At 46.1% G+C, this 27,665-nt stretch overlaps 1 protein-coding gene across 1 annotated transcript in view; it reads left to right on the top strand.

The window, feature by feature from the left end:
• The first annotated feature begins 7,615 nt into the window (after positions 1–7,615).
• Positions 7,616–27,665, top strand: part of NCKAP5L (NCK associated protein 5 like) — a 28,740-nt gene continuing 8,690 nt past the window's right edge. Inside the window, exons 1-8 of the mRNA XM_032208523.1 lie at positions 7,616–7,673; positions 14,408–14,477; positions 15,696–15,800; positions 17,954–18,022; positions 18,125–18,163; positions 20,288–20,401; positions 21,408–21,521; positions 25,454–27,549. Coding sequence (XP_032064414.1) covers positions 15,702–15,800; positions 17,954–18,022; positions 18,125–18,163; positions 20,288–20,401; positions 21,408–21,521; positions 25,454–27,549 — 2,531 coding nt within the window. The 5' untranslated portion in view covers positions 7,616–7,673; positions 14,408–14,477; positions 15,696–15,701. The remainder of the gene's footprint in view (positions 7,674–14,407; positions 14,478–15,695; positions 15,801–17,953; positions 18,023–18,124; positions 18,164–20,287; positions 20,402–21,407; positions 21,522–25,453; positions 27,550–27,665) is intronic.

The following is a 27,665-nucleotide window of genomic DNA, read 5'->3' on the forward strand; positions in this document are numbered from 1 at the left end:
CAGTGTGCCAGAATAGTTGGTGTAGGAAGACACTGTTGGAAAAAGTGCGCATGTGGAAGCCAAGGCTTAACAGTGTCATTGTTGCCCATGTACTCAGACTCAAACGATGGCAGTATGGTTAACAAGCAGTGTTGCTTTCCCATAAGAGGTCAATGTTAACGTTGCAACAGGTAAACCAAACATTATTATTAGACAGCCTGTATTCTATTCCACCAACAAGCTGGGAATTTTGTTTCTTCCAAGTCTAGATCCAGATGGCTTCTAATAATCTTACCTGTAACAGATCTGTTGGATGGTCATGTTATTGGTGAAAGCAACCTAAAAGCTAAAGGATGAGATCTGGTAAAGTTTAAAGGCATCCATCCTATTCAAATTAATGTCTTAAACCAATGCTTAACTTTTCTAACATCCATTCTAACCTAAGTAAAAGAATCTTGAGGAGATCTTTAGGAACTGCATTAGGCAGGCTGCAAAGAGGACATATTCAGTTTAATCTATTCCTCTCTGTTTTGGAGAATGCTAAGTACAATAAGACAGCATACAATGGTGTTTTTCTAACAAGGTATTCAATGTTTTTTTTTTGGGGGGGGAATGGTAGTCCTAAACTAGTACACTATGCTTCTGTTAAGCATACCCCAAAGATCCCCTTTTTAAGACTGAAAGAGCCTCCTGGATTTCCCCGTTTCATCTCTCTGTGCACTGCATCAAACAGGCTAGGTGTGAATGTTTACAGAACAAAATGTCTAGAAATGTAACATGTGCAGACATGAGCTGTTCCCAAATTCTGTGTCATCCCCAGCTAAAAATATTATGGTGTCTGTAATGTTCTGGAGTTGCTTAAACTTTTGTTAATGTTGTTAATAGTTAGAGAACCTTGGGCATCCTTACCGATGAGTTACCTTCCATATTTCTTGTCTCAGCTGCAGAGGGCTGTAGATGGAATGGATTATTTGCATTCTGAGTTCAAGTGGGGATACTGTAAGGTAACAGCATTGTTTTTTGGATGTCCTGTGGAGGGATCAGGAAAGAGGTGGTATGACTGTCTTGATCCTCCTGGATCTCTCAGTGGCTTTCAATACCATCAATCATAGACCAGTTTCAGGGATTGAGAATGGGGAGATACTGTTTTGGAGTGATGTTTCTCCTTTCTCCATAGCTAGTTCCAGTCAGCGTTAGTGTGGACCTAGTTTTAGCTCCTCACAGTGTGGAACATCTCAGGGGTTGGGTGTCTCACTGTTCCTCTTTAAATATCTACATGAAAACCAGCCAGAGCTGGCATGCAATTTGGAGCTCTTCCTGAATTTGTGGCTTCTTGCTCGAAGATTTGGGGAGCTTTGCAGAGATCCAGCCCTTTACAGCTTTTCAGAAGGCTAAAAGCATAGGAGTCTGCTAGATCCCAGGGAGAAGGGTGTTTCACAGGGCAGTACTACTAATAGAAAAGGCACACTTCCTAGCCTCATTAAATAGCAACACTTAAGGGATGGGTCTCAGGGTATGCCTATCCTGTCTGGCCTAGAGGAGCAAGCAGAAACCTTCAGGAGAGGCACTCCTAAACATTACCCGACTTTCTGCCATGTAGGGCTATAACCGGCACCTTAAATTATGCCCAGAAAGAAACTGGGAACCAGTGCAGCTTCCATAGCAGGTGGGTATCATGAGTAAACCAAGGGGTGCCCAGCATTGTGTGCGTTGCAGTATTCTGCACCACTTGTAATTTCCTGATGCTCTAAAAAATGGCAGCCCTATGTAGGGCACACTGCATTTCCAAGAGGAAGTAACCAAAGCATGAATGAGTGTGAGCAAGGCCTCAAAGTCCAGGAGTGGTACAATTGGTGCACAATTGTTCCCCCCTCTCCAGGGACTGAAGAATAGAATAGAATAAGACTGAAGCATTGTATAGAATGATTGATGGGTCAGGCTCTTGGTTTTCTCTTCCCTTCCCTTCCCTTTTCCTTTCCTCTCCTCTTTTTGGTTTTATTATTATTTATTATTGTAAAACCCAGAATTGAGTTTTACAAGACGGGTGGCCATATATATCTTTTAAATAAATGCATGTCATCTCAAAGGAAATTAGTTAAGACTAAGCTGTTTTAATAAATGGTATTTATTGTTTTTAATTTTTCCCTGAAAAGCTAATTATATTTGCTTGAAGGTTTGCATGTTATTTTCAGCAAAGTATTAGCCTAATAAATTATTATGATCATCTCCTGTAGTAAATTCTCCACATCAACTATATTCTGCTTCAAATTTTTTTTACATTAAATAGCTTTTTCACCAACATAAAAATAATAATTAATTTTAGGGCTGAAGATGATAGCTTGATTTAGAATACTTCTATATATAAAGCTGCAAAGAAGCCAAGAATTCCCATCAGCGCAAGGGAAATGTCTGAATTACAATTTAGGTAAAATAGTGAAAGTTGACTCTCAGCTCAATTGCTCTAAATAGAAAGCTTGATTGGAATTTTCCTAAAGTGGAATTTTCAAATTAAAGAAGTAATGCTATTTCATTATTTCACAGTATCTGCAAGATAGATACCATAATTGATTGCATTGCTCTCCTACATTTCTATTGATTGTTTAAGATGACAGCCTGCACAGGTTTGATGACACAGCAACCATTTTATCTGGTACAGGTAGTCCTTGCTTTATGACCAGAATTTCCATTGTTAAGCAAGGCAGTTGTTAAGTGAGTTGCACCCAATTTTACAACCTTTTTGATGCTTTAAGCCAGGGATGTCAAACTCATTGTCATGTTGTTGTCACATGACATATTGTCACTTTACCCCCTCTGCAAAAATGGGGGTGGGTGTGAGTTTAACACTCCTGATTGATTGATTGATTTATGAAATTTATATTGCCGCCTATTCGCACATGGCGACTCAAGGCAGCTTACAAGAATATAAAAACCACATATAAAAAGCAATAAAGCTAATACAAGAGAGAATCATATAATAAATTAATAAAATAATATAATAAAATAACCCCCCATCCCTGACCCGGCGACAACACATCACACAAGCCATCCAATAGACTCCATCCCACTTTGCATTCCCCAGGCCCACTGGCAGAATCAAGTCTTCAACGCCTTCCGGAAGAGTGTTAGAGTGGGAGCCATTCTAATCTTTGAGGGAATGATGTTCCAGAGAGAGGGAGCCACCACGGAGAAGGTCCTTCTTCTGGGTCCCACCAGCTGTATCTCCCTAGGGGATGGGACCCGCAACATTCTTTTCCTCCCCACTCCGGTGGATCAGGTAGAGACAGTCCCTCAGATAACCTGGTCTCAAGCTTCAAGACTTTAAAGGTGACAACCAGCACCTTGAATTGCACTTGGAAGCAAATCGGCAACCAATGCAGCTCCCGCAAGAGATATGATACATGTGCACACCGAGATCTGCACAAAACCATGCGGCCCACCGCATATTGCACCAACTGGAGCTTCCCAATTCTCTTCAAGGGCAGCCCCATATAGAGTGTAAATCACTGCTATTGTTAGGTGACTCGTGCCATTTTTAAGCAATTATAGTTTTTCCCATTAACTTTGCCTGCTGGAAGCCAGTTGGGAACATTGCAAATGGTGATCACATGACCTCAGAATGCTGCAACCATTGTAAATGCTGAATACAAAGCAACCAAATTTTGATCATGTGATTGTGGCGATACTGCGTCGGTTGCAGGGGTGGGTTCCTGCCAGTTCTAACATCTTCTATAGAAGAGGTTCCACAAATCTACCATGCCGTTTAGAACCAGTTCCAGGTCCCTCCCCCTGCCTGTCTGCACATCATCAAGATGAAGAGCGAGTTGAGGAATTCTGGGAGTTGAAGTCCACAAGTCTTAAAGCTGTCGAGTTTGAACACCCCTGGGGTTTGTTCTAAAGGGTTAGGGGTGCAAGGGTCTTGTAACTTGACAGTTTTAAGACTTGCACACTTCAATGCCAGAGTTCCTGAGCTAACATTTTGGTTGCTAAGCAAGAGCGTTGTTAAGTGAGTTTCACCACATTTTACAGGTTGGCCACACCCACCCAGTTACATGACTGCCAAGCCACTCCCACTCAGTCACATGGCTGGCAAGCCACTCTTACAAAGCAGGCCACACCTACAGAAGAGATTCTAAAAGTTTTTGAAAACCACCACTGGTCGGTTGTAAGGGCAAGAATTGGATGCAAATCACATTTTCAGTGCCATTGTAACTTTGAACAGTTAGTAAATGATTGGTTGTAAGTCAAGGATTACCTGTATCCTTGGCAGTAAGAGACCAATGACCCACTTATCCCATTGAGTAGGGACTTGAATTTAGAGCCCCATGGTTCCAGTCCAACACGTTGTCTAGTATATGTGTCTCTCTTTCCAGCTGCCAATATTTGTAGATATTTAAAATTATTGATGAAATATAAAACAATTTAATTGGGTTAAAATAGTCTTTTAGTTTAAAAATAAAATGATGTTTTGGTGTTTTCTGTGATTATTATTTGAAAAGAACAGTTTTTATGAGAGAAACAGTTTCAAAAGAAATTTTGCCTCCTCCTGGTCTAAGGTGAAAATGGTTAATTATTCAATTTCCTATAAAAAAGTATAAGCTATAGGAGGTTTTTTATATAGTCTAATGTGCTTGGTATATACTTTAGAGAGTTTCAATAAGAAATAGATTAAATTGAGTTCATTAGTTGTAATTAACTGCTGCCACCTTATATTCTTTCATAAATAGGCACAATAATGCATTGCCTAAATTACAGTAAGCTGTAATGTGGTTTGCTTAGATTTGGTTCTGTATAATTTATGAACTCAACTATAGTTTATTGTTTAATGTTACTTGCAAACCAGGGCACTCTGGCTGTGTTCACATGATACAACTGCTGTAGCTACAATTTTGCAATCACAACTTTCCAAATAGTGTCCTTAAACACTCAAAGAGCCACAAAGGTCCTAACCGGAAGCTCTCCGTTCAATTCTGGAACCGACCAGAAGTCCAGTTCACCCACCATAGAGTCTCCTCCTAGCGTGGCGTCCTTTTTCCTCTACCTGTCCTAACCAAAAGTCCTATCAATTGTGGAGTCGACTGACGACAGGGAGCTGCAGCAGAGGGATGAAAGAGCCGCATGCGGCTCCAGAACCTCAGGTTGCAGACCCCTGTTCTAGACAGAATAACTCAAGAGAAGCCATGGTTTGTAGTTTGTTAACTACAAACTACAGTAACGATTAACAAATCGTGTTTCTACATACAATAATTGCTTTAATATGGCTCATTAAGATGGATGAACCAGGTGCAAGATGTGTGTGCTATTGCAATTTTTACAGTTTCATAACTAAGAAGTTTATGTTTTAGTCATTTTAAGAGCGGGTGATGCTATTTTTCTTAGTTCCCAAGAATATTGTCTTCTACTGTAGACCCCGGATTATTCTTGTTCTTGTTTCATTACCCTGCTCCATTTTAATTACTCTGTTATATCTGGATTAATAAATAAGATCAGAATTAGACATGGTTGCCAGCTTCCACACTTTGGCCAAGGGGGGCAGTGTCAATAACAAAAGGAAACTGTTGCTTTGAACGTGGAGTTAAAGCATGTACATGGATTTGGGAAGTTGTTGTTGTTAGTTGCGAAGTCATGTCTGACCCTTAGCGACCCCATGGACAACATTCCTCCAGGCCTTCCTGTCCTCTACCATCCTCTGGAATCCATTTAAGCTCACGCCTACTGTTTCAGTGACTCCATCCAGCCACCTCACTCTCTGTCGTCCCTTTCTTCTTTTGCTCTCAATCTTTCTCAGCATTGGGCTCTTCTCCAGTGAGTCCTTCCTTCTCATTAGGTGGCCAAAGTATTTGAGTTTCATCTTCAGGATCTGGTCTTCTAAAGAGCAAGTCAGGGTTGATCTCCTCTAGGACTGACTGGTTTGATTGCCTTGCAGTCCAAGGGACTCACAGGAGTCTTCTCCAGCACCAGAGTTCAAAGGCCTCAATTCATTGGCTCTCAGCTGTTTTTATGGTCCAACCTTCAAAGCCATACATTGCAACTGGGAAAACCACAGTCTTGAATATATGCACTTTTGTTGGCAGGGTGAAGTCTCTGCTTTTTAGTATGCTGTCTAGATTTGCCATCACTTTCCTCCCCAGGAGCAAGCGTCTTTTAATTTCTTGGCTGAGGTCCCCATCTGCAATGATCTTGGAGCCCAGGAAAGTAAAATCTGTCACTACCTCCATTGCTTCCCCAACTATTTGCCAGGAATTGAGAGGGCCAGATGCCATGATCTTAGTTTTCTTAATGTTGGATTTCAAGCCAACTTTTGCACTCTCCTTCTTCACCCGCATCAAAAGGAATTTTAGTTCTTCTTCACTCTGGAAAGATAGGGACCAGCAAATCATTTCCAAATGATTGCTAAGAGAAGTGTTACTGCTTTTTACATGGAGATTTCTTTCACACCTTCCTATCATGGTCACCAAATTGTTCTAGAAAAAGGGAACTACAGCTGCCAAATTGTAGGAGGATTAAAGATCTCTCATTCATGTGTGACTTTTCTTAGAACTGTCTGTCTCCAAATTCCTGTTTGTCTCTCTCTTAGCAAACAGTTGAGACTACAAAGCCACGAAGAGATAACTTTTCTCACGAGCATTGGAGTAAGGTAAAGCTGAAAGGGTTTTTTGGGGATAGTTGTGGATGCCAAGAGTTTGCTGTAATGGTTTTCCTGCTTTTATTGTGTTTAATGCTTTTACTGCTGTTTGCAAGCCGCCCAAGGTTATGTTGCATAAGATGGGCAGCTCTAATAACTAAAAGCAGAAAATTGAGCAGGATCATCTCTACCTCCACAGTAGAGGCTTTTGAAATCCACAGCTGCAGAGCAAGAACAGAATATTTCCAATGGAGGGAAACTGGAGAAAGGAACTGGGGCTTTTCATTCTTCTCATTTGAGGGCCCCTGATTCAAGTGTCCTTGACACAAAAGAGCAGACTGCATAGGGGTAAAATGGATCCCCCCCCCGCCCCCCAGGTTTGAGGCCATTGCCAAACAGGCCACAGGGCTAGGAATGGAAAACATGACCTTGGGGACTTGAGTTAGATGTCCTCTGGAAGATTGCCCTAAGATATCAGCCATTTTTGCTGATCTTATTTGGGGGGGAGACACATAGTTAGGCTCCCCCAGGAATTCACCTTACAAATTATTTGCTAGAATTGGGGAACAAGTTACCCTTTTGAGCATACCAGCAGCTCCTTATAGGAGTTTGTTCTGTAAAGGTACAAACCTGAACAGAAATATGTATGTATGTATATGGGGCGGGTGGAAATATCTGGATTAACTGCCGCTCTATTTGGCAATCTGATTTCTGTGGAATCCTGCATTTCCCCCCACACACATGTATTTATTATGATCATAATCATCCTTAATTCTGAAAGCGGCTGCATTTATCCACCCCACCCCGCTTTGCAGCCCTCTCGGTAACGCTGCTTGGGTAGATTTCCCCCCCCCCTTTCCTTCCCTTGGTAGTGGAAATCCCCCTTCAAGCCAGATGGGCTGCGAAAAGGATGAGTGGGGGGCGGAGGGTCTGGGCTGAGACGGGCCGCGCTGAGGTGGGGAGACGGATAAGGCGGAGCTCCGAGCCGTGAGTTTCCTTCTGCCTCCGCCTCCACACCACCCAACAATAGCAGGCCCCGAGTCGGGCCGCGTCGCGGGAGGATGCGCCGAAGGTACCGGGAAGGGCGGGGGGGGCCTTCGTGGCGTAGGTTAGCTAAGGCTCAGTCCCCAGCCCCACCGCTTTTAGGGGCTGGGGGAGCGGGCAGTGGTGGGGACGAAGTTGAAGAGCGCTGGCGGAGAGGCAGAGGAAGGGGTTACTTGGAGGGGCTTAAAAGGAGACGGGCGGGTGGGAAAAGGGCGAGCGCTTTGGAAAATCTCGGGTGTCTGAAAACGGAGCGCTAGGTGGGGGAGCCGCTGCTGCAGCAGCAGCAGAAGCCCTTCAAGGGAGCCCCTGAGCTGCGAGGGAAGGGAGCTGCCCCGACTTGGGAGCCGTGTAGTTTGAAAGAGAAGCAGCAGCTGCGCGTTTCCAAAAAGCTCTCCCGGAGCCGGCAAGGGACGTGTGGACCGAGGAGCGTAGGATTTGCTGGAGAGGAGGACTTGGTGCTGGGTAGGCTCGGAAGGGCTGTAGAGAGCTTTGCGGGGCGGGGGGAAGGAGCGGCGGGGAAATACGGTCTTCGGGGTGGGGAGAAGAAGCAGTTGGTCTCTCGACGGGTCGCCCTGAAACTGGGTTTGGGGACCTGGGGCTGTGAAGTTCCGCTGTTGGGACGCGATGCATCTGTAGCGGAGGAGCGGGATCCCGAGGGAGGCTGTTGCAGAAGGGCGAAATCTGAGATTTCTTCCCTTCTGCGGCAGGATAGCGTTTGTTCTTTAGAGGAGGGGAGGGGGGAGAGACCACTACAGTTGCATTTCTTTTCTTGCTGGGGATTTAGATTGAAGTGACGCCCAGATGTCTCCGCGTTCCCTGCAGTCCGTGAGCTCTGTTTAAGGGCTCTTTGTGCTATGCATACAGAGGTTGGCCCTGCAGTTTCCCCTTTTTTCTCTCCCCCCCCCCTCCAAATCGGAAATGTAATGCAGCCAAGAAAACGCAGGCTTTCCAGCACGCTAGTTTAAATCTGCTGAATGCCCTTGACTGCTTAAGTAGCCCTGGAGTAAGTAACCTGGTAGGTGCAAAGGCCAGCCAGGACTGTTTCTTGACGTGCAGCAAGGTATGTGTAAGATGTATGAGACAGAGGAGGCGTCTTTTTTTGCAAGAGACTCTGGGAACTTGGAAAGGGGGTGGGGTTGGTTTGAAGAGAAATGGGCACTATTTGCAAGGCAGAGGCTGCCTTTTTACAGGGAGCTTCCAGCGTGGATTATCGAACTATTTGCAAAAGTCAATGTTGAATCCCAAATCCCAAATGACAAAATTCATTCCTTCACTGTATGTCTCAGAGAATGTCACAGATGTCAGGATGGTGGGAGTGTTGAGGGGGCCACAAGTGAAAAGCTGTGGCGCCAAGACTCTCCTGGACCGGCTTTACCCTGATCAAGATTGGGAACTCCTATGAAAATAGGGGATCTTTTTCCATCTGGTATGTTGGGGTTGCATCTGTCAAGATTTCCTTTAAAAAGGAAAAATAAAAAGCATGTTACTAAGTTTTTTTTTCTTTTGAGAGAGAGCCAAACTATATTGCACTTTCTTGTTGGAGCTCCAATTAAGGTGGAAATTTTATTTTCCCAGTTCCCTTGCCCAAACCTGCTTGCCCTAGTTTTCTTCCAAGCTCAATCATAATTCTGAAGTTTTTGAAGCTGCCTTTAAAAAGCAGTATTCAAACAGTTTATTTTTCTGTTGTTTTATGAAAACATTAAAATATGTAGGGTGGTTCTACTAATTTCTGTAGATAACTCCTGGATTTTTCCCCCTCACCCAGTTGTTCTGAGGATTTTGGAAACTATTCTGTCTCCCCTGGGCTGGCAAATAGTGAAAACTCCTGGGATCGTGGACGCTAAGCATAAATTTCTGTGGTGTTTGACTGAACTAATTCATTCCTCTCCGGAGACTCCTTTTTCTTTGAGTTCCACTACTGAGACACAGCAAAAGAACTAATTATTACTGAACGTAGAGTAATCAAAATGCCAAAACCAGTGAATGCATTGCAAGGAAAGTAGATTCCTTAAGCTTTGCTTTTTAAAAATATGGTTAAGGCAGACATATTTTTAACATGGCCAAGATGGTTTAAATATATCTTAGCTGTTCTGAAAATAGATGCATTTTGCACTGGAGCAGTGTTTCTCAACCTGAGCAATTTTAAGATGTGTGGACTTCAACTCCCAGAATTCCCTAGCCAGACATGCCTCTTTAAAAAGCCAAGGTTGAAAACCTTGCTCTGGAACAAAATTTTGGGATGGGATGGGATGGGATGACTGAATGGGGTGAGAGGGGAGAGAAGATGCTCAAGTGGATGATTTTTTTATTAGTATTTTGCATATTTGTTCCCCAAAATCTGCAGAGCAGTTTTCTTGTTTTTCTTAAAATGATTTTACAGAGAAATATGAAGGTGGAACATCTATACATATCTGCAACTTTCATAGATTTTTTTTTCAAAAAAAATTGTTTGAACCTATGGAAGGGGTGAGGTTGAATACTAATCCTGCATTGCATATATTTTATGTTCACAAAGCTAAATTGAAATGCTGGGTTCTTCCTCCAGGGACAAAATTAGTGGCGACTGCATTTGTCTTCATCCTTTTATATTCTTCAGGGGATTATTCAACAATTTAGAATAGAAAATGAATACAGTGATCTAACTTTTCCTCCTTCAGATCACTCTGAAGTAATTTCTTCAGTGATTCTGTAATTGGAAAAAGAATTATTTGAGTTAGCTGGCTAACCCCCCTGCTTTTTCCAATTATAGCCATTGCGGTTCAAACAAATCTGGCAAAGACCAGGCTGGAGAAGATTGAGCTATAGGATAAAGATTCTCCTATAATCTCTTTAATCTTGTTTCCTATTATAGAAATAAATTCCCATGGAAGTGGTTTGGGTTTTTTTCCCCCCAGAAAGGGAGTAAAAAATAATTCTGGATCTTTGAATTTCTCAAACTCCCATGTGACTTTCAGGTTGAACAGTACCTTTAACTCTTTATAGGCAAGATAATTTCTCTATAAACTCCTCCTTGTATTTTCATGATCCAAATTGGGGTCTCTATGAAAATTATACATCAGCATTAGCTTTGAATTTTGGTTTGTATTGCTCGTTGATTTCTGCCCATTCTTCTAAGGAGCACAAAGTGACTTTCATTCCAACTTTTTATTTTATCTTTCCTACCAATCTGTGGTGTAGGCTAGTCAGAGAAGCTGCAGCTGCAGCAACAACCAGTAAGCCTCAAGGCTATGTTGATTTCCCTCTAATTTAAATCTTGCCATTCACCTATTGGGCTACATTTGGCAGGTTACTTACTCTGTGTTTCTCAACTCTAGCAACTTCAAGATGTATGGACTTCAACTGGCAGTTGAACTGCTAGTTGATGTGGAAGCTGGTTGGGGAATTCTGGGAGTTGAAATCCACATGTCTTAAAGTTGGCAAGACACTGTTCTAAGAAATAAAGAACTTCATGTAACTTCAAAATTATCTTGGTCACTTCCTTTAGAAAGCTCATTAACAAAACAAATTGCAGGTTAGGTGGATGTTGTCTCTCTCAGTAGAACTTAGAGGTACCCTTGAATATATGAAAGAGTGGCTACTCTATTTGGCTGTTCATTGATAAAGGGAGAAGTACATAGTTCTGCTTGTTAGGTTTGTCACTTAGAGTAGGAACATGGTATATGTGGGATTCACCAATAAACTCCAGATTTGTGTTCATGCTTTTAATTTGCAGGTTCGTTTTATATAAAGCTCCAACATCAGCTTCTGCATTGGTACTGCAAAGCCACAGAAATGCAGGATGAAATACTCTATTGCCTTCAATACAGTGGTTTCTGGCTTTCTTTCTAACATCGTGGCAATCTTTCATAGCAATTTACAGTACTAATTCCCCCTTCTTAAAGCTGACGTCTAGCTGCTTGGAACCTTAGAGTCAAACTCTGCATAAAATGTTGAGCCCCAGAAAGTTGGATTTGGGAAACTGTGTCAGATTACGGATCAAGTAAAATTGATTGGGTGACTTTGGACACTGATGGGTTCTTTTGCACATATCCAAGTCAGTGGGCTCAAAAATCCAAGATCCAACACAAGCACACAGATCTTTAGGCAACACACACACACAAGCATTCAAAGGCCTCACTGCTCACTTCATCATTCTTTCCTACTTCTGCTACATCTCCTACAACTACTACCGGTAATTATGAGTCCTACTGCTGGAAATCAGTATATCTGCTTCAGGCTGTTTTATGAACACACGTCTTCCCTCTCTCCCACATACTACCACCTTCGGCTGCCTCCTTGCTCACCTTTTATAGCCAACAATTGCTGTAATGGCTAGGTAGAAAGAGAACTTAAAGGGAGAAGACAACAGCAGCACGGGTGATGTTCATTTTGTAGGCAGTCTGCCTTCTCACAGATAACCCGTGTCCTGAATGAGTGAGCTTGTTAAACAAAACAAATATGTGACTCTCAACGTATGTGCTGAATCCTGAAATCTTACCTGATGGTGTTAAGCAAGGCTTGTGTTGGTCATGTCTACTCCAGTGCATGGTTCTTGAGTTCCCATTTTGCCCTTTCTGCTAGTACAACACTGCTTAGAGCCTGTCTGCCTAAGGAACCACATCTCATTGTTAGGATCTGCAGCAGGTCACACATATGGAAATGTCCCCACTGTCGGAGCTCTGTCTTGGTGGTGTGAAGGTGATGTATGGTGTGATATGAGGGGTGTGTGTGTCTTTTTGTTCATTATCTCAGGCTGTAGATGTACTCCTTTGGGAGTCATGTTTAGTCCCTACACTCTCAAGTTTTAAGATGCATCTTTTTCAGTCATGCTTTTAATTGTGAGGTGATTTTGTATTTATTTTTACTCTGACTTCTTATGATCTGTCTCTAATAGTTTATATTTAAAAGTCTGTAGAGATTCTCAGTCATCCAGGTTCATAGTTGTCCCAAAGGTGCTTTTTCAAGAGGCAACTGGACTTTTTTTTTTCTTATGAAGACGTTTCGCTTCTCATCCAAGAAGCTTCTTCAGCTGTGTCAGGATAGTGGGGAATAGAAGGATTTATATTTCTTGCTGACAGCTGGTCATTTGCATCCTTTTAGAGGGTCGTTGAAGCACTTGGAGGAGACACATACACCTCCAAGTGCTTCAATGGCCTTCTAAAACAGGGGTGTCAAACTGGTGGCCCATGGGCTGGATGCATCATGCACAGGCCACGACAACTCCAGTTCCGCAAAGGGAGAAAATGTCACAAAATGGCACGTGTCACAGCGAGTTTGACACCCACACTCTAAAAGGATGCAAATGACCAACTGTCTGCAAGGAATATAAACCCTTCCCTTCCCCACTATCCTGTCAGAGCCGAAGAAGCTTCTTGGATGAGAAGCGAAATGTTTTCAGAAGAAAAAACAAGTCCAGTTGCCTCCTGAAAAAGCACCTTTGGGACAGTACTTTACATTGTTTCTTGGTTTTAAGTTCTGTAAACTGCTGTAAGAACTCGCTAAGACATAAATCAAATAAATAAATGCAAGATTTCAAGGGATGGGACTTGAGAAGAGTTTCTTTTTCCAATCAGAGTACAAAATACATCAGAGCAATGTTTCTCAACCTTAGCCACATTTAAGATCAGGTGGACTTCAACTCCCAGAATTCCCCAGCCAGGTGTTGAAGTCCACGTCTTAAAGTTGCCAAGATTAAGAATGAATCACTGCATTGGAGACTGAACATTGGTGTGGTACATCTTCTTAAAATCATTGTCACGGCATGTAGATTGCAAGCTGTGGCTTTAATGGTTTGCCGAGCAAACCATAGTGGCTTGATTTCTATGTCATGTAAAACTGTACACTGTAGTTTGTAAATAATGGCTGGATTCTCAAGTTGCATTAAGCCAAAAGCAGATGAAAACATATTAGGGATTAAACTAATTTCATGCCACAGGAGGAACCTGCTCCTCCTATGCTGAAAAAGCTTGTTTTGGCCACACGTTGTACAAGCTCTGCTGGATTTGACATTGGTCTCATCACCCCTGGATTCATTCTCTTATCTGTGGCCAGAAAAGATGACCTGGGGAAGTTTGCAAGCTGAACATAATGGATGATGAGAGCCTTGCTTCTGATCTTCAATGTATTAAATGTCTCTGTAGAGCAGGGGTGTAAAACTGGCGGCCCATGGGCTGGACGCATAACATGCAGACCGTGCCCACCCCAGCTCCGAGAATGGGAAAAATATCGCAAAACATCATGTGACAGCAACGTCAGGCCACGAGTTTGAGACCCGTGTTGTACAAGGTCTAATTTTAATATTTCTGACTATTTTCTGGACAACTCCCGGTTAACAAGTCCTCTTTAAATACCAGACCATCCTTAAACAACAACAAAAAATCCTCAGCATCACCAGGGATGCTGCAGTAGTGAGTGCTGTGGTTTGGTTGTTGCTTTCCTAATTGTTGCTGGGTTGGGAGCAGAGGAATCGGGATTTAAATCTGTAAATCCAAACTCCTTCAAGATGACCCAGATTGGCCCCAGCTGCATCAAATGTTTCCCCATTCTTTTGTAAACTGTGCTCCAGCAACCCGTCACAGGCGTGGAATGAGACGTACGGGGGGGATGGGGGAAATCCTTGGAGGAAAAAGACTGTGGGAGTTGGATCTTTGTGTTTAAAAATAGCTCCCATTGCGGCTTCTCTGCTGTTCACTTACATTGCCTGAATGCTGATGTACGTCTTGAAGACAACAATCCTTTGATGAAAGGGCACGCAACCCTGAACTCTCTCTGCTTCTCTTTCAGGCAAAAGTGATGAAGGGAAGCCTGGAGGTTGGGCTTGTCATAGTGTCCATCACCGGGCCCCTAAAGGAAGGTAAGAAAAGGCTGGGAAAGATTGCAGGGCCAAGACATTAGCTGGGATCATGCATTCATCCTGATGTGGGGGTGAAGGGAGGCAACCCACTCCCTGCACATCACCTGCAGTCCATCTAATTGTAATATGACCACCATGACTGGATTTTATTGGCACGGTTTTGTAGAGTTTTATTCAAAATTTAAAGGAGGGAAAGTGGAAGCAGAAGACCTTTGAAGGCTTCAGTTTCTACCCTTCAACCCCCTGCCCCCAAATTGTAGTCTCTGGGCCCGATTTCAAGCTTGTTTTGGTTGGCTTGGGAGTAAAGAATAGAGTTGGGAACCCCCAGAGACTTCCCACTTCTAGTCTGAATAAAGTAAAGAGAGAGCAAAAAAACGGGCTCCACAAATTCCAGTTCATCATCCGTACCCCTGGATTAACCATGAAGCAAAATAGGCACACCCAAGGGGACCCCAAGGGAAGGGGCCACCACAGCTCCCCCCCCCCATGTCTGTAAGACTTTCACTGCCACACCCAGTTTTAGTTTTCAGCTCTTATTGAGCCTTTGTGTCACTTAATCAATGGAAAAGCCATAGGGCACCATTGTTGGGTTGGGCTTAGGACCCTGATGGCAAACCTATGGCACATGTGCCAGAGGTGGCACGCAGAGCCCTCTTTCTGGGCACGTGAGCTGTTGTCCCAGCTAAGCTCAACTGTGTGGGCATGCCTCCTGCCAGCCAGCTGGTCTTTGAGTCTCTGCTGTGCATGCGTGGGAGGTGGGACACACGTGTGTATGTGCGTCGTGCACACATGTATGGGGGGTCACATGGGAGGCATGGTGGGGCGCATGTACAGAGGGCGTGCATGCATTGCATTTTGGGGATGCGTGTGCACGCTTTGGGGACTTGGTGCCGAAACGGTTAGCCATCAATGGCTTAGGGCACCACTTGGCCTTAATCCGTCCCCACATCACTGTGATACCAGATGGTCTTCTGAACCCCTTTGGATTATCAAGGGCTGAACTGTGGCCCTAAACCATGCTATAAGCATGGATCCTAACTCTTCCCTCATTCCTGGCCACCCTTTGTGTTAGAGAAATCCCAATGGCATTATTGGAGGCACCTGGTGAACAGCCTTGCCATACCACCATCCCCCCCTCTTTGAAATTGCTGGTGGGTCTTTTATTGTGGCAGGAGCATAAAACTTGGCTCTCTTTTATTGGATTCTCTCTGCCCAAAGGAGACAATGTCTGAAATTGAACCGCAGAGTGAGATGAAGCCAGAAGGGGATGGCCATGAGCCAAGGACACCCCAGGACCTTCTGCAGAGACTCCGGGAGCTAGAGGTAGGAGGCCTGATCTTGTCTTCCTGAGTTAAGGGGTTCCAGAGACCAGAGCACCAGTTGAATGAAAAGCTGGCAGAAGAAGTGAATTGAGATCTCATTGCAAGCAATTTGTTTCATGGTCGCTACGTAGCATCTATTATTTCACTTGAATCTGAGCTGCCTCCCAGCATTGGCACATATAGATGGTCTTCAACTTACAATCAGTTGCTTACTGACTGAAGTTCTGACAGACCTACCCCGTTTCCCCGAAAATAATACCTCCCCGGATAATAAGCCCAATTGGGCTTGTGAGTACATGTGCTAAAAGTGTATGATGCATCCAACCCACAGCCCGCGAGTTTGATCTTGGGAATTCCAGAGCTGAAGCCCACTAATCTTTAAATTGTCACGGTTGAGAAAAAATGCAATAGAGCCTGTAAAGTTCACTGCATCTTATCCAACAGCTTAGGTAGATAACACATTATGCAATAGCAAGCATAGATACCCCGTTTCCCTGAAAATAAGACCTCACCAGATAATAAGCCCAATCAGGCTTTTGAGCGCATGCACCAAAATAAGCCCTTTCCCGAAAATAAGCCCTCCCCGAAAATATTGCAAAACAACAGTCATGAGGTTATTCACACTCGCTGCCTCCTGCACCTCAAAAATAATAAGACCTCCCCGAAAAAAAGGCCAAGCGCTTATTTCGGGGGTCAAAAGAAAATAAGACCCTGTCTTATTTTCGAAGAAACACGGTACTTGGGTGGTACTTATAACCTGGATTTGAAATACTTTGGGTGCTTAGCCATGGGGCACATTTACAGCCATTTGCAGCAACTCACTATCATGGAACCATGATTTCTGATTGTTTTGCTGAAACCCACCAGCATTTAACCTTAAATTTTCAGCAAAACTGTCTGATAGTGAATTATGGATTCACTGAATTAATCACAGAGTTTGATTACCATACCTTGAGGACTACCTATACAGAAAGAATGTGAATGTTATATGAGCCTATTGGGGGAGCGCAGGCTCGCATAGATGAATGACCTAAATTTGTGTTGCTCCCTTGGTGTTACAAGCAAGAGTCATTCACTCTCAAATTCCCCAAAATTGGCACCCTTTTTTCCAACATGGCATACAGGGAAAGGTAAAACCCTCACCCCAGACATATAGGCCCAAGGGAATTCATTATGTGAGTCAAGTGTTGTGTATTCCTTTTCTTCCTCTTCCTAATGTGAGTTATATGCACTTTGCACAAATGTCGTATTCTGGGATTTTGGGTACATGATACATGTTTACAAGGGATGGGACAACAAATCTTGTTGACCTGTTCTGGCTTCTGAAAGGAGGTGCCAGCCGTTGAACCTAATGACCTTTAATCCCTCACTTTTTGTTTGTGGCCTGCCAGTGGCCAGGGGAGCTGGCAGCAGATTCGGACAGTGAGAAGGTTGGGGAGGAACATGGGCCAGTCCTAGAATCTGGGGAAGACTCTGATGACCGCTCTGTGTCAGAAGCAGAGAGGGAGCCAGGGCCATATGCCAGTTATCAGCTGCCTTCAGAGTCAGACATCAGTGAGACAGACAGACAGCTGGAGCCTGTTCCCAATGTGTGCATGCGCAGAGTTGCCAGACAAAGGGAACAGCTAAAGAATGGGTTGAATTGGGAGTAAGGCCACAGGTGAACAATGAATGGCCCCTCCCAGAGGAAATAAAAGAGCAGCAAAGGGGGACCGGAGTTTGCAGGAGACAGTTAGTTCGCTTAATTGGTTGACTCTCCAAGGCTCCTTGCCAAGTTTTGCAGATATCAGCCTGTCAGCTCTCTAAGCCAGATAAGGTCTGTGACTGTAAATCCTCCCTTGAAAGACTTTGCTGGATGTGAATGAGGAGAATTCACAGTTAATTAATAAAAGGGGTTTTTGTCGGGACAAGGAATTTGCTTGGGAAACTCTTGGGAAGCCTAGGTCAGAACACTCTTTTCGCAGGGGCACAGGTAGAAAACATAGCTTTGCCATGCTGTGGAATAGGCACTTTCAAGAACAAGAGAAGTGGGGTGGAGCAGAGAGAAGAAGGGAAGTTGTCCATGCTTCATTTCTTGTCCCATATGCCTTCTGGAGAAGAAACTCGAGGTCCTCTTTTATTCTCCAGCAGCCTGACTCTTCTCTATGTCCTCAGGCAGAGAATTTGGCTTTGGTGCAAGCCAATGAGAACCAGCGGGAAACCTACGAACGCTGCCTGGATGAGGTACTGCTGCTTTGCCTTCTCTTTCCCCGACAGCACCTTCTGATAGAGAGATAGCTTCTCCCGTTGTGCTTATATCTGCTCCTCCTCCTTCTTCTTCTGCAGGTAGCCAACCACGTGGTGCAAGCGCTGCTAAACCAAAAAGTGAGTCTGTCTCCAAGGCCTGGCCTTTGAGGGCATCTTTGGGATTTTGAGAGCTGTTAAAAGTGGAGCTTGGTCAGGCACACACAGTTCTGCAGGAAGCAGACTGGTGAAATCACTCCTTTGCAGCCCTCCAGAGGCTTTATTACAGTGTTTCTCAACCCTGGCAACTTGAAGATGTCCGGACTTCAACTCCCAGAATTCCCCAGCCAGCAAATGCTGGCTGGGGAATTCTGGGAGTTGAAGTCCGGACATCTTCAAGTTACCAAGGTTGAGAAACACTGCTTTATTACAATACAATACAATATAATAGCAGAGTTGGAAGGGACCTTGGAGGTCTTCTAGTCCAACCCCCTGCCTAGGCAGGAAACCCTATACCGTTTCAGACAAATGGCTATCCAACATCTTCTTAAAGACTTTTAGTGTTGGGGCATTCACAACTTCTGGAGGCAAGCTGTTCCACTGATTAATTGTTCTAACTGTCAGGAAATTTCCCCTCAGTTCTAAGTTGCTTCTCTCCTTGATTAGTTTCCACCCATTGCTTCTTGGTCCACCCTCAGGTGCCTTGGAGAATAGTTTGACTCCCTCTTCTTTGTGGCAACCCCTGAGATATTGGAACACTGCTATCATGTCTCCCCTAGTCCTCCTTTTCATTAAACTAGACATACCTAGTTCCTGCAACTGTTCCTCATATGTTTAGCCTCCAGTCCCCTAATCATCTTTGTTGCTCTTCTCTGCACTCTTTCTAGAGTCCCAACATCTTTTTTACATTGTGGTGACCAAAACTGAATACAGTATTCCAAGTGTGGCCTTACCACACTTATTATCCCACTCTGTTTTTCCTAGGTCTGCTCCCCATCCCCTTCCCCATTTTTACTTCCCAAGAATGTCTCTATGGACTTCAGTGGCATTTTTGAAGTTAAAGAGGAGACCAGCAACTACTGTTGTGCTTTAAAGCCATGTAAAGTTTCCTGAAACATTTAAGTCAGCAAGCAAAGGAATGGTCTGTGGGCCCTTTGGTGCCTGCGCTTACTGTATCCTCTGCTGGATTTCATTAGGAGGAGAGGAGGAGAAGGAACAAATGGAACTCTTGTATGTGTTATAGGATTTTTGTTGTTGTACAAAATCAATATTTTGGGGGAGGGTTTATTTTAGTGCATGCACTCAAAAGCCCGATTGGGCTTATTATTCAGGGAGGTCTTATTTTCAGGGAAACAGGGTACTATAATTCATTTTTAATGATGAAGTCACATTTAGGTTTTATGCTCTTAGTTTTTGGAATGGGAACGTCAAAGGAACTTCTGCCACTGGTCTCTATAGTCAGAGATGAAAAAATGCAGTCTGGGACAATATTCATCCCATCAGCTTCCTTTGTGGCTCCCCCCAAAAGGCTGGGCCAACAATATGACCCCTATTTGTCTTTTGGGTAACAGGGAAGGAGGGGGGGCTCGTAACTTCCTTTAAGTCTTGTGGATACTTAGAATACCTCTTTCTCAAACTCCCGAAATTCCCTCTAAACGGAGGACGTGGCTTAGCCCACTTTTGGAATGCAATTCTCATTGTTCTAAACAAAACCAGCTGTAAACCTTGAGCTGATAGTAGTTGTGTATCCCTGATATAGATGAAGGACAGGCAGATAGTAGATCTTAGTTGCTCGGTATCAGTCCTGCAAACGTTGATTGCATTTGCCTCTGATTAGCTCATCACCCAAAGCTACTACTTAATCTCTGTGGGGACGGGATTTCACTTGGCATTTTTTGCATGCCAAAAACCTGTGTTACTGTGTTCCCAGGAGTCAGCAGAGAAGGCTTCAGTACTATTTCCCTCCTCTTCCTCCTCCTCTCCAGTTTTTGTCATGAGTATCAGTCAGTGTCTGTGAAATATGATCATTTATGCACATCCTTAACCTGCGTTATTTGTGCAAGTCACAGGATTCAGGGTTTTTTTTGGAAGGGAATGTGTGTGCCTTGATGGCAAATGCTGATTTCTCCTGAGTCCACTTTGACCCAAAAGACTAAACCTAGAGGATCCCTGTGGGGAGGGGAGGAAACCAGACAAGAGCATTTGCGGGCCCTCGAGCCTGTAAACCCTTGACTCGAGCTTACAGGCTGGATTCTCTGTTCTCAGGATCTTCGTGAAGAATGCATAAAGCTGAAAAAACGGGTCTTTGACTTGGAAAGGCAAAACCAGGCTCTCAGTGATCTTTTCCATCGAAAGCTGACTTCTGGATCTCTCTCCCAGGTATGTCCTCTCTCTTTTATCTCCCTTCTTTCTTACCATGTGCTCCGCTTACATGGACAGGCAAGATTTGTTTGCAGGGTGGGTGGGGTTTAGGTGACCGCACACAAAGAGAGAGGGGGTCTTGGAATGATAGAGCTTGAAAGAAGATTGTTTTATCTAGCTCAGTGATGGCAAACATTTTCGGCCCTGCATGCCTGTTTTTGGGGTATTTTTCAGGCCGTTTTTTGAACCCCAAACAACCTGAAAATAGTCTGAAAAACAGCCCATTTTCAGGCTGTTTTCCGGGCCGTTTTCAGGCTGTTTTCTGGTGCTCCGGTGCCTGCAAAGACCACCTGGAAACCAGAACAGCAGCTGGCGATGGTGCACGTGCCCACAGAGAGGGCTTTGCGTGCCACCTCTGGCACACGTGCCATAGGTTCACCATCACGAATCTAGCTCAAATCTTTGGGGAAATTTTTGCATTTACAATTGGACCATGGCTAAGACGCTGAGCGTGTCGAACAGAAAGTTCGGTGGTTCGAATCCCGTTACTTGTCCCAGCTTCTGCCAACCTAGCAGTTCGAAAGCACGTAAAAAGGCAAGCGGAAAAATAGGGACCACCTTTGGTGGGAAGGGAACAGCGTTCTGTACCCTAGTCATGCCGGCCACATGACCACGGAGACTTCTTTGGACAGCGCTGGCTCTTCAGCTTTCAAACGGAGATGACCACTGCCCCCTAGAGTTGGAAACTACTAGCACATGTGCGCGAGGGGAACCTTTACCTTACCTTTATGAGAAGCCAAAATCTGGTTACTCATGGGTTACAGTCATTTGGGAGCATTCCAATCCTAATAAACCTTGGTTGGTTTATCCGTGTGGCTGCTGAGTTCACACGTATTTCCAAGCAGTGGGGAATTACTGGAAGTACGTTGCATGGATTTGTTTTTGGAAGGTGCCGTCCTTAAGAGCGTTGGCTCTCTGCAAGCAGATGTATTGGAGCCATTCATTCTATTAATTGTCTCTTCAGACTCCAGCCCATCCAGCTTCCTTAATCTCCAGTCCGTCCCCGATCTCCCAACCAGGCACAGTAGAGAACCTCCCGGTTTCGTTTCCCCTGGGACGGTGCCTGTTGCAGAGAGAGGTACGTTCTGCAAGACCTCGATTGTCCGTTCATTTTCGGATTGCCACCTGTAGGTACAGACCTGCTGTTGCAACTGCTTCATCGTTGGGCCAGTCAGAGAGCTCTCCTGTGCGTCAGACTTCGTTAATAGTTTAAGACAGGGAGAGAGCGTACACTTTTTTTGAAATGGGCCCCGGAGCCATTAATTGATGCAATGCTGCACAAGTGTAGACTTTTTTTTAAAGATTTTTTTAAATTTTTGAATAAACACAAACAGACAAAACTCACACAACCCCCCCCCCCCCACACACACAAAACCATCTTCCATTACAAATTGTAGAAAGTGTGTTGATTGGTTACATAAACTTCCGTGCATCCTTTCCACAGTCATCACCTACAATTCATATCAAATCATATATTTTAAATAAAAAAATGTGCGGAATTTTTGGTTGGCACATGATTTCGTTGTGGTCAGAAGCATTTGTGACCCGAGGTTCTACTGTATTTTAAACATTTGTATTGTGGGTTGCAATCATCTGCCCCCCCAAAACAGTAGGTGGCGTCTACTGTTTTTGTTGTTTTGAAAATGTATTTATGGTTTTAATTGCAATGTATGTTTCTGAATTTCGAGCTGCCAAAGAAATTGTTTGCTGAGATGAGAGGCTAAAGATTTTGGTGGAAGTCAAAAATAAAAATCAAGTAAATAAATAAATTGATTTTATTTTTAATTTTGTTTAAACAATGAAGCTCACTTGTTCAGATGGGTGGCAGTACAACAGGGACGTGCAGGCAGAGCCTCACCACTGTCTTCATGAAAAAAAAATGTAAAAGGAAAAAGGCAAGAGCTGAGGTCAGGCTGAGCTAGTTGCTGCCAGAGTCACCGTGGATGACTCTGCTTAACTGTTTAAAAAAACCTTTTAAAAAGCGCCCTCTACAGGAGGAGGCAGGAGAACGACGTACTTCATCTAGTCTGACTTTAGGCGTTTTATGATCACTCAAGCAGAGTTAAGCAAGGGTTAAAAGCCTAAAAATTCCTGGCGTAGGTGAGGCACATTGTTCTCTTGCCTCCTCCTGTAGAGGGCGCTTTTTAAGAGGCTTTTTAAAACATTTATGCAGAGTCATACACAGTGACACTGGCAGCAACTAGCTCAGCGTGACCTCAGCTCTTGCTTTTTTCCTTTTACATTTTTTTTTTCATGATGACAGGCAAGAGCAGAGTTGAAATCCTCTCTGAAACAGCTGGAAAAGGTACGTGTGGGTCGGAGGGAGGGGGAGGAATTCAAACTTCATCCTCAAGTGTAGATCCCTCCCCAAGTGTAGTTTGATTGCAGGCAGAGCCATGTTGCCTTTTCAAACACACACACACACACACACACACACACACACAAACACACACACTATATAAGCGCAGCTTCACTGATTACAAGTTTGAACAGGCAACGTGGCTCCGCCTGCAATCAAAGGCTCGGATCGGCTCCCCTCCAGCTTCTCTGCATCTTCTCTCACCCCAGCCTGCAAGCAGGAGATGAATGGGTGGGTGGGCATCAGTGACGTGCGGTGACGGTTACCGTTGGTGAGGCAAGACCGCAGCAGCGGCGAGAAGCAACGTCCCCGGCACTGTGTCCAACAGGCGTCTCGCATTTATGGCGGACATAAACGCGAGATGCCTGTCGGACACAGTGGCGGGGGTGTTGCTTCTCGCCGCCATTGCGCTCCACCGCCTTGCGCCCCAATCCTGCTGCCTCGGCCTGCAGCCAGCCCACCCACCCCTCGCCCGACCTGCTCCCTGGGTGTCCCGGCTCCATCTGAGATGCTTCTCGCCACCGTCTCGCTCCACCGCCTTGCCCCCGCCTCCTCCGACAAACAATCCTGATGCCCCGGCCTGCAGCCAGCCCAGCACCGAGCCTGGACTCACCGCTCTCCACCTCCTCCTCCTCCTCGTCCCCGCTTGGTGCTGGGCTGGCTGCAGGCCGGGGCATCAGGATTGTTTGTCGGAGGAGGCGGGGGCAAGGCGGTAGAACGCGACGGTGGCGAGAAGCATCTCAGATGGAGCCGGGACACCCGGAAGTCAAGCCGGCACTTCGGCATGCCTTTAAGTGCCGGCTTGTCTTCCGGGTGTCCTGGCTCCATCTGAGATGCTTCTCGCCACCGTCGCGTTCCACTGCCTTGCCCCCCCCCCCCACCTCCTCATACGGACAGTCACAATCCTGCAGCCAGCCCGCCCGACCTGCTCCCTGCCTGGACTCACCGCTCTCCTCGTCCCTGCTCGGTGCTGGGCTTTAAAGGGGTCTCCCCTCCCCAGCCAGCCAGCCCACCCAGCCAATTCCTCCCCCCACCACCACTGTGTCCAACAGGCCAGGTGTCGCGCGTTTATGGCGGACATAAATGCGAGACGCCTGGCCTGTTGAAACACAGCGGCGAGAACGTCCCTGCCGCTTCCGTGCTCCGCCGCCTCGCCCCCCTGCCTCCTCCGACCCCACCGCTGTGAAGAAAGAAAAAAAAACCACATACACAAACCTCACAATAAAAAAATATTTTTTTTATTAAATTACAAATTACAAATTAAATTACAATAAATTTGAACACACACCCCCTTCCCTCCGTCTGATCCACCTTTTCCAGCTGTGGAAACTCTCTCAACTCTCCTCTTGTCCGGCCAATGTAAGCGTGCTCAACGTAAGCTCATAAGGCATGATTCGCTGCTCCCCGATCAGGAGGCGGGAGAATCAGTGCCTCTTTTGCATATGAAAGTGTTCGCTTGTTAACTCCGCCTTAACTTTTAAAAGGCGAACAATTCCTTAGGCAAAAGAGGCTCCGAGTTCTCTCGCCTCCTCCCATAGTTAACACTGAGAGCAGAAACCAAGCCACTGTGACTTTGAATCTGGTAGCAACTACCCTGGCTTTAATTATTTAAAAAAAATTATTTAAAATTCTTCCTTTCCCTCAGGAGACTGGTGAGGCCCCGCCTCCCCTGCCTCTAGTGACTGCACGTCCCTGGTGGGCATTATTGCCTTTCAGACATTTCCCACCCAGACATCAGGCTGCATTTGCAATGGGGGGTGGGGGGGATATGGCAGAGGAGCTGCTTTTAAGCCATTGGAAAATATATCCAATCCAACTTCTGTGTTTGTGTTTGTTTGAGAGAGAGTGAGTGAGAGAGGGAAAGGGATAGGAGAAATAGTCCAATCCAACTTCTCTGTGTGTATGTCTCTTTGAGAGAAGGAGGGAGAGAGGGAGGAAGGAGTGGGAGGGAGAAGAAAAAGAATGAAGGAAACTTTTTTTCAAAGGAGAAAAACATGCTGTCGCTTTAAATCGGAACTGAGCATGCCTGGTTGTGGAATTCTGGGAGTTGAAGTCCACAAATCTAAAAAAATTTGAAACCCACCACTGTGTCAGTGCCTCAGCAGCCATAAACCTCACCGCACATCACTGCAGTACAAACTGATTAAATAAATTGCACTTGCTTGTAGGTATGCTATATATGGAAGATGCAAGATTGAAATGGAGGCAAGTGCCTCAAATTCATAGGACTAGCTAAAGTCAACATCATCTAGTCCAGCCCTCTGCATATTTTCTCTTTGGTGGCATCCATTCAGTGCACACTTTAGCAAACTGCAGCCGGGATTGAAGGTAAAATTTACATGGAGAGTAGGAGGCAGCATTCATGCTTTTCCTGCACATTTTAGCTTCAATCCATTAGGTTACCACTTAAAAATAATATTGAGCCAGAAGGGGATGGAAAAATTCTTTCTCCGCTACTTCTGGGGAACTTTTGCCCTTTGTAGAAGACTAGACTAGACTGGTGGAAGAGTAGGATAAATCATTTGATCTGGTTGTAAAGGAGTCTGGGGACACCAGCAGAAATAACACAGAGGATGTTGTGGTCAAGAGAGCAGAAATGGAAATCCAAAGCTGGCCTAGTTACATTCTGTATATCTTCGTTTCGTCTCCAGGTCATCTCTGAAGAACACTGTCTGGAAATTCCTGGATCTAATCCCCAATCTCTGGAAGCTCTCTCCCCTTTCCTGCGAAAGAAGGCCCAAATCCTGGAAGTGCTTCGTTCTTTGGAAGAGATGGACCCGCTGCTCGCCTTTCCTTCCCCTTGGAGAGAACCTGGACAGCTGAGCTCCCCAGAAGGAGTGACGGCAGAAGCTTGGCCGTGTCTGCTGCTGGCTCAGGGCGAAGGGGGGCCTAGGCAGCCTCCGCTCAAAAGTGAGGGCAGCTCCTCCTCTTCCTCCGATGAGGCTGGGGAGCCTGATCCTCCAGAGAAAGGACATCCTGGGCAAGTCTTGCTGAGTGCCCTGGCTGAACACAAGCTGGAATTAGGCGAGGTGGAGACGTACCTGCAGCATGTCCTTCGGGAGGCTGGGGACAGTGCCCTGCTCAATGGGGAGCCCAGTGGGCCCTCCTTGATCTCCGATGGGCAGGGCAGGAGCTACAAGCACATCCAGGCCGTGAGTTGCCTAGAGGCTTTGGGCCCACCCTCTGCCTGCAGGGAGCCAGCCTACCTGAGCGTCCTTGCCTCCAGCGAAGACAAAGATAAGTCTCGGCCAGGGCTCCCTATCCCCTCCCCTTCCAAGGTGCTCAAATTGCTGAAAATGCCACCGCCGCCCAGCCCTGCTGCCCTTCGCCTCAGCCCGCAGCTCACCCGCAGCTCCAAAATCCCCTGCCGCAGTAACACCTACGAGGTGTACCACTCCCCGACGCCTAGCCACAAGGGCTCCCCCGACAGCCCCTTTCCTGCAGACTCTGGCATTGGTGGAGGGCATCCCTCCCCCAAGGCTGGCCGACCCCTTGTCCCAGAGTCCCCCACGAGCGCTCCCACATTACCAGACCCTTTTGGGTACCACAAACCTCACGAGTACGAGAACATCTTAGAGCTGACCCTCAGCACTGCCATGAGCTCTCGGTCCCCCTCCTTCCGTGATACCAAATTGGATGCATCTGAGGCACTTCTGCCTTCCTGCCGCTTGGCTCCTCTTCGGGTGGTGGCGCCTGGTGACGTCTCGCTGGAGCCCTGCCCTGCTGGCCACCGAGAAAAGTCGGGCTCAGAGAGCAGGCGCTCGCCGCCTCTGGCCCGCAGGAACCCCGACAACTCCAAGAGAGGCGCCAGCGGCTCTACCAAGCGGGCGCTCGAGGTGGCAGCCAGCATGCCCTTCAAAGAGCGGCTGACAGTGCTTGGGAGATTGAAAGGGGCGGAGGGGAAAGAGGGACCGGGCTTTGAGAAGGGGAGGGCCCCCACCCGGCCAGGGGAGCGTGGGGAAAGCCTTCCCGATGCCCACCCCAGGCTGGGCTCTGGGAGCAGCAGCCTCAAGCACCCCGAGCCTTGCCATGGGAACGAATCAACCCCTCGTTGCTACTCTTCCCATTCTGTGGGTTCCCGTGGCAACGACGCTGAGCACCCTGGCTCCAAGAATCGCTCCCTAGGGACACCAGTGAACAGAAATCCCTCCAAACCCCTGCTGCCTGGGAAGAATGCCAAGAGTCCCCACGGGAGCCCCACCAAGTTACCGTCCAAGTCCCCAACCAAGCCCCCTGCTCCAGAACCCAAGCCATGCCCACCCACAGCCAAGGCATCCAGCGGTTTTGGGCGCAAAACCCCCCCTGGCCCGGACCAGGCAAAGGGCAAAGCTGGGCCTCCCGCTAGTATTGAAGAAAAGGTGATGAAAGGTATTGAAGAGAACGTCCTGCGAAGGCACAAAGGCGGGCCGACCTCCGGGGAGACCAAGCAGAAGAATTCAAGTGGTCTTGCCAGTTGGTTTGGCCTGCGCAAGAGCAAACTGCCTGCCCTCAGCCGGAGGCCGGAGACTCCCAAAGCCAAGGACAGCAAAAGCGGCTCGCACAAGCAGGAGTCGGAAAGCTTGAACATTTCCAAGCTGATGGAGAAGGCGGAAGACCTGCGCAAGGCCCTGGAGGAGGAGAAGGCCTACATCAATGGGCTGGCCCTGGATAAGACTCGGTCCCACACCTGTGACACCGGACACAGCCAGCTCACCCTTATGTACCAGGAGGTGACTGCGGAGAACTTCATGCAGCAGCTGCTCAATAGGTAAGTCTGGGCTGAGTGAGCGGATCAGAGGGGGATCTGCCTGAAAGGGCTTAAAGGCACATGTTGAAGGCTGATCTCACCCCCAAGAGGTGTCCTACTTAAGCTAGGATCAGTGC

The sequence above is a fragment of the Thamnophis elegans genome, chromosome 2 (assembly GCF_009769535.1).
Source record: "Thamnophis elegans isolate rThaEle1 chromosome 2, rThaEle1.pri, whole genome shotgun sequence".
Classification (NCBI taxonomy): Eukaryota; Metazoa; Chordata; class Lepidosauria; order Squamata; family Colubridae; genus Thamnophis; species Thamnophis elegans.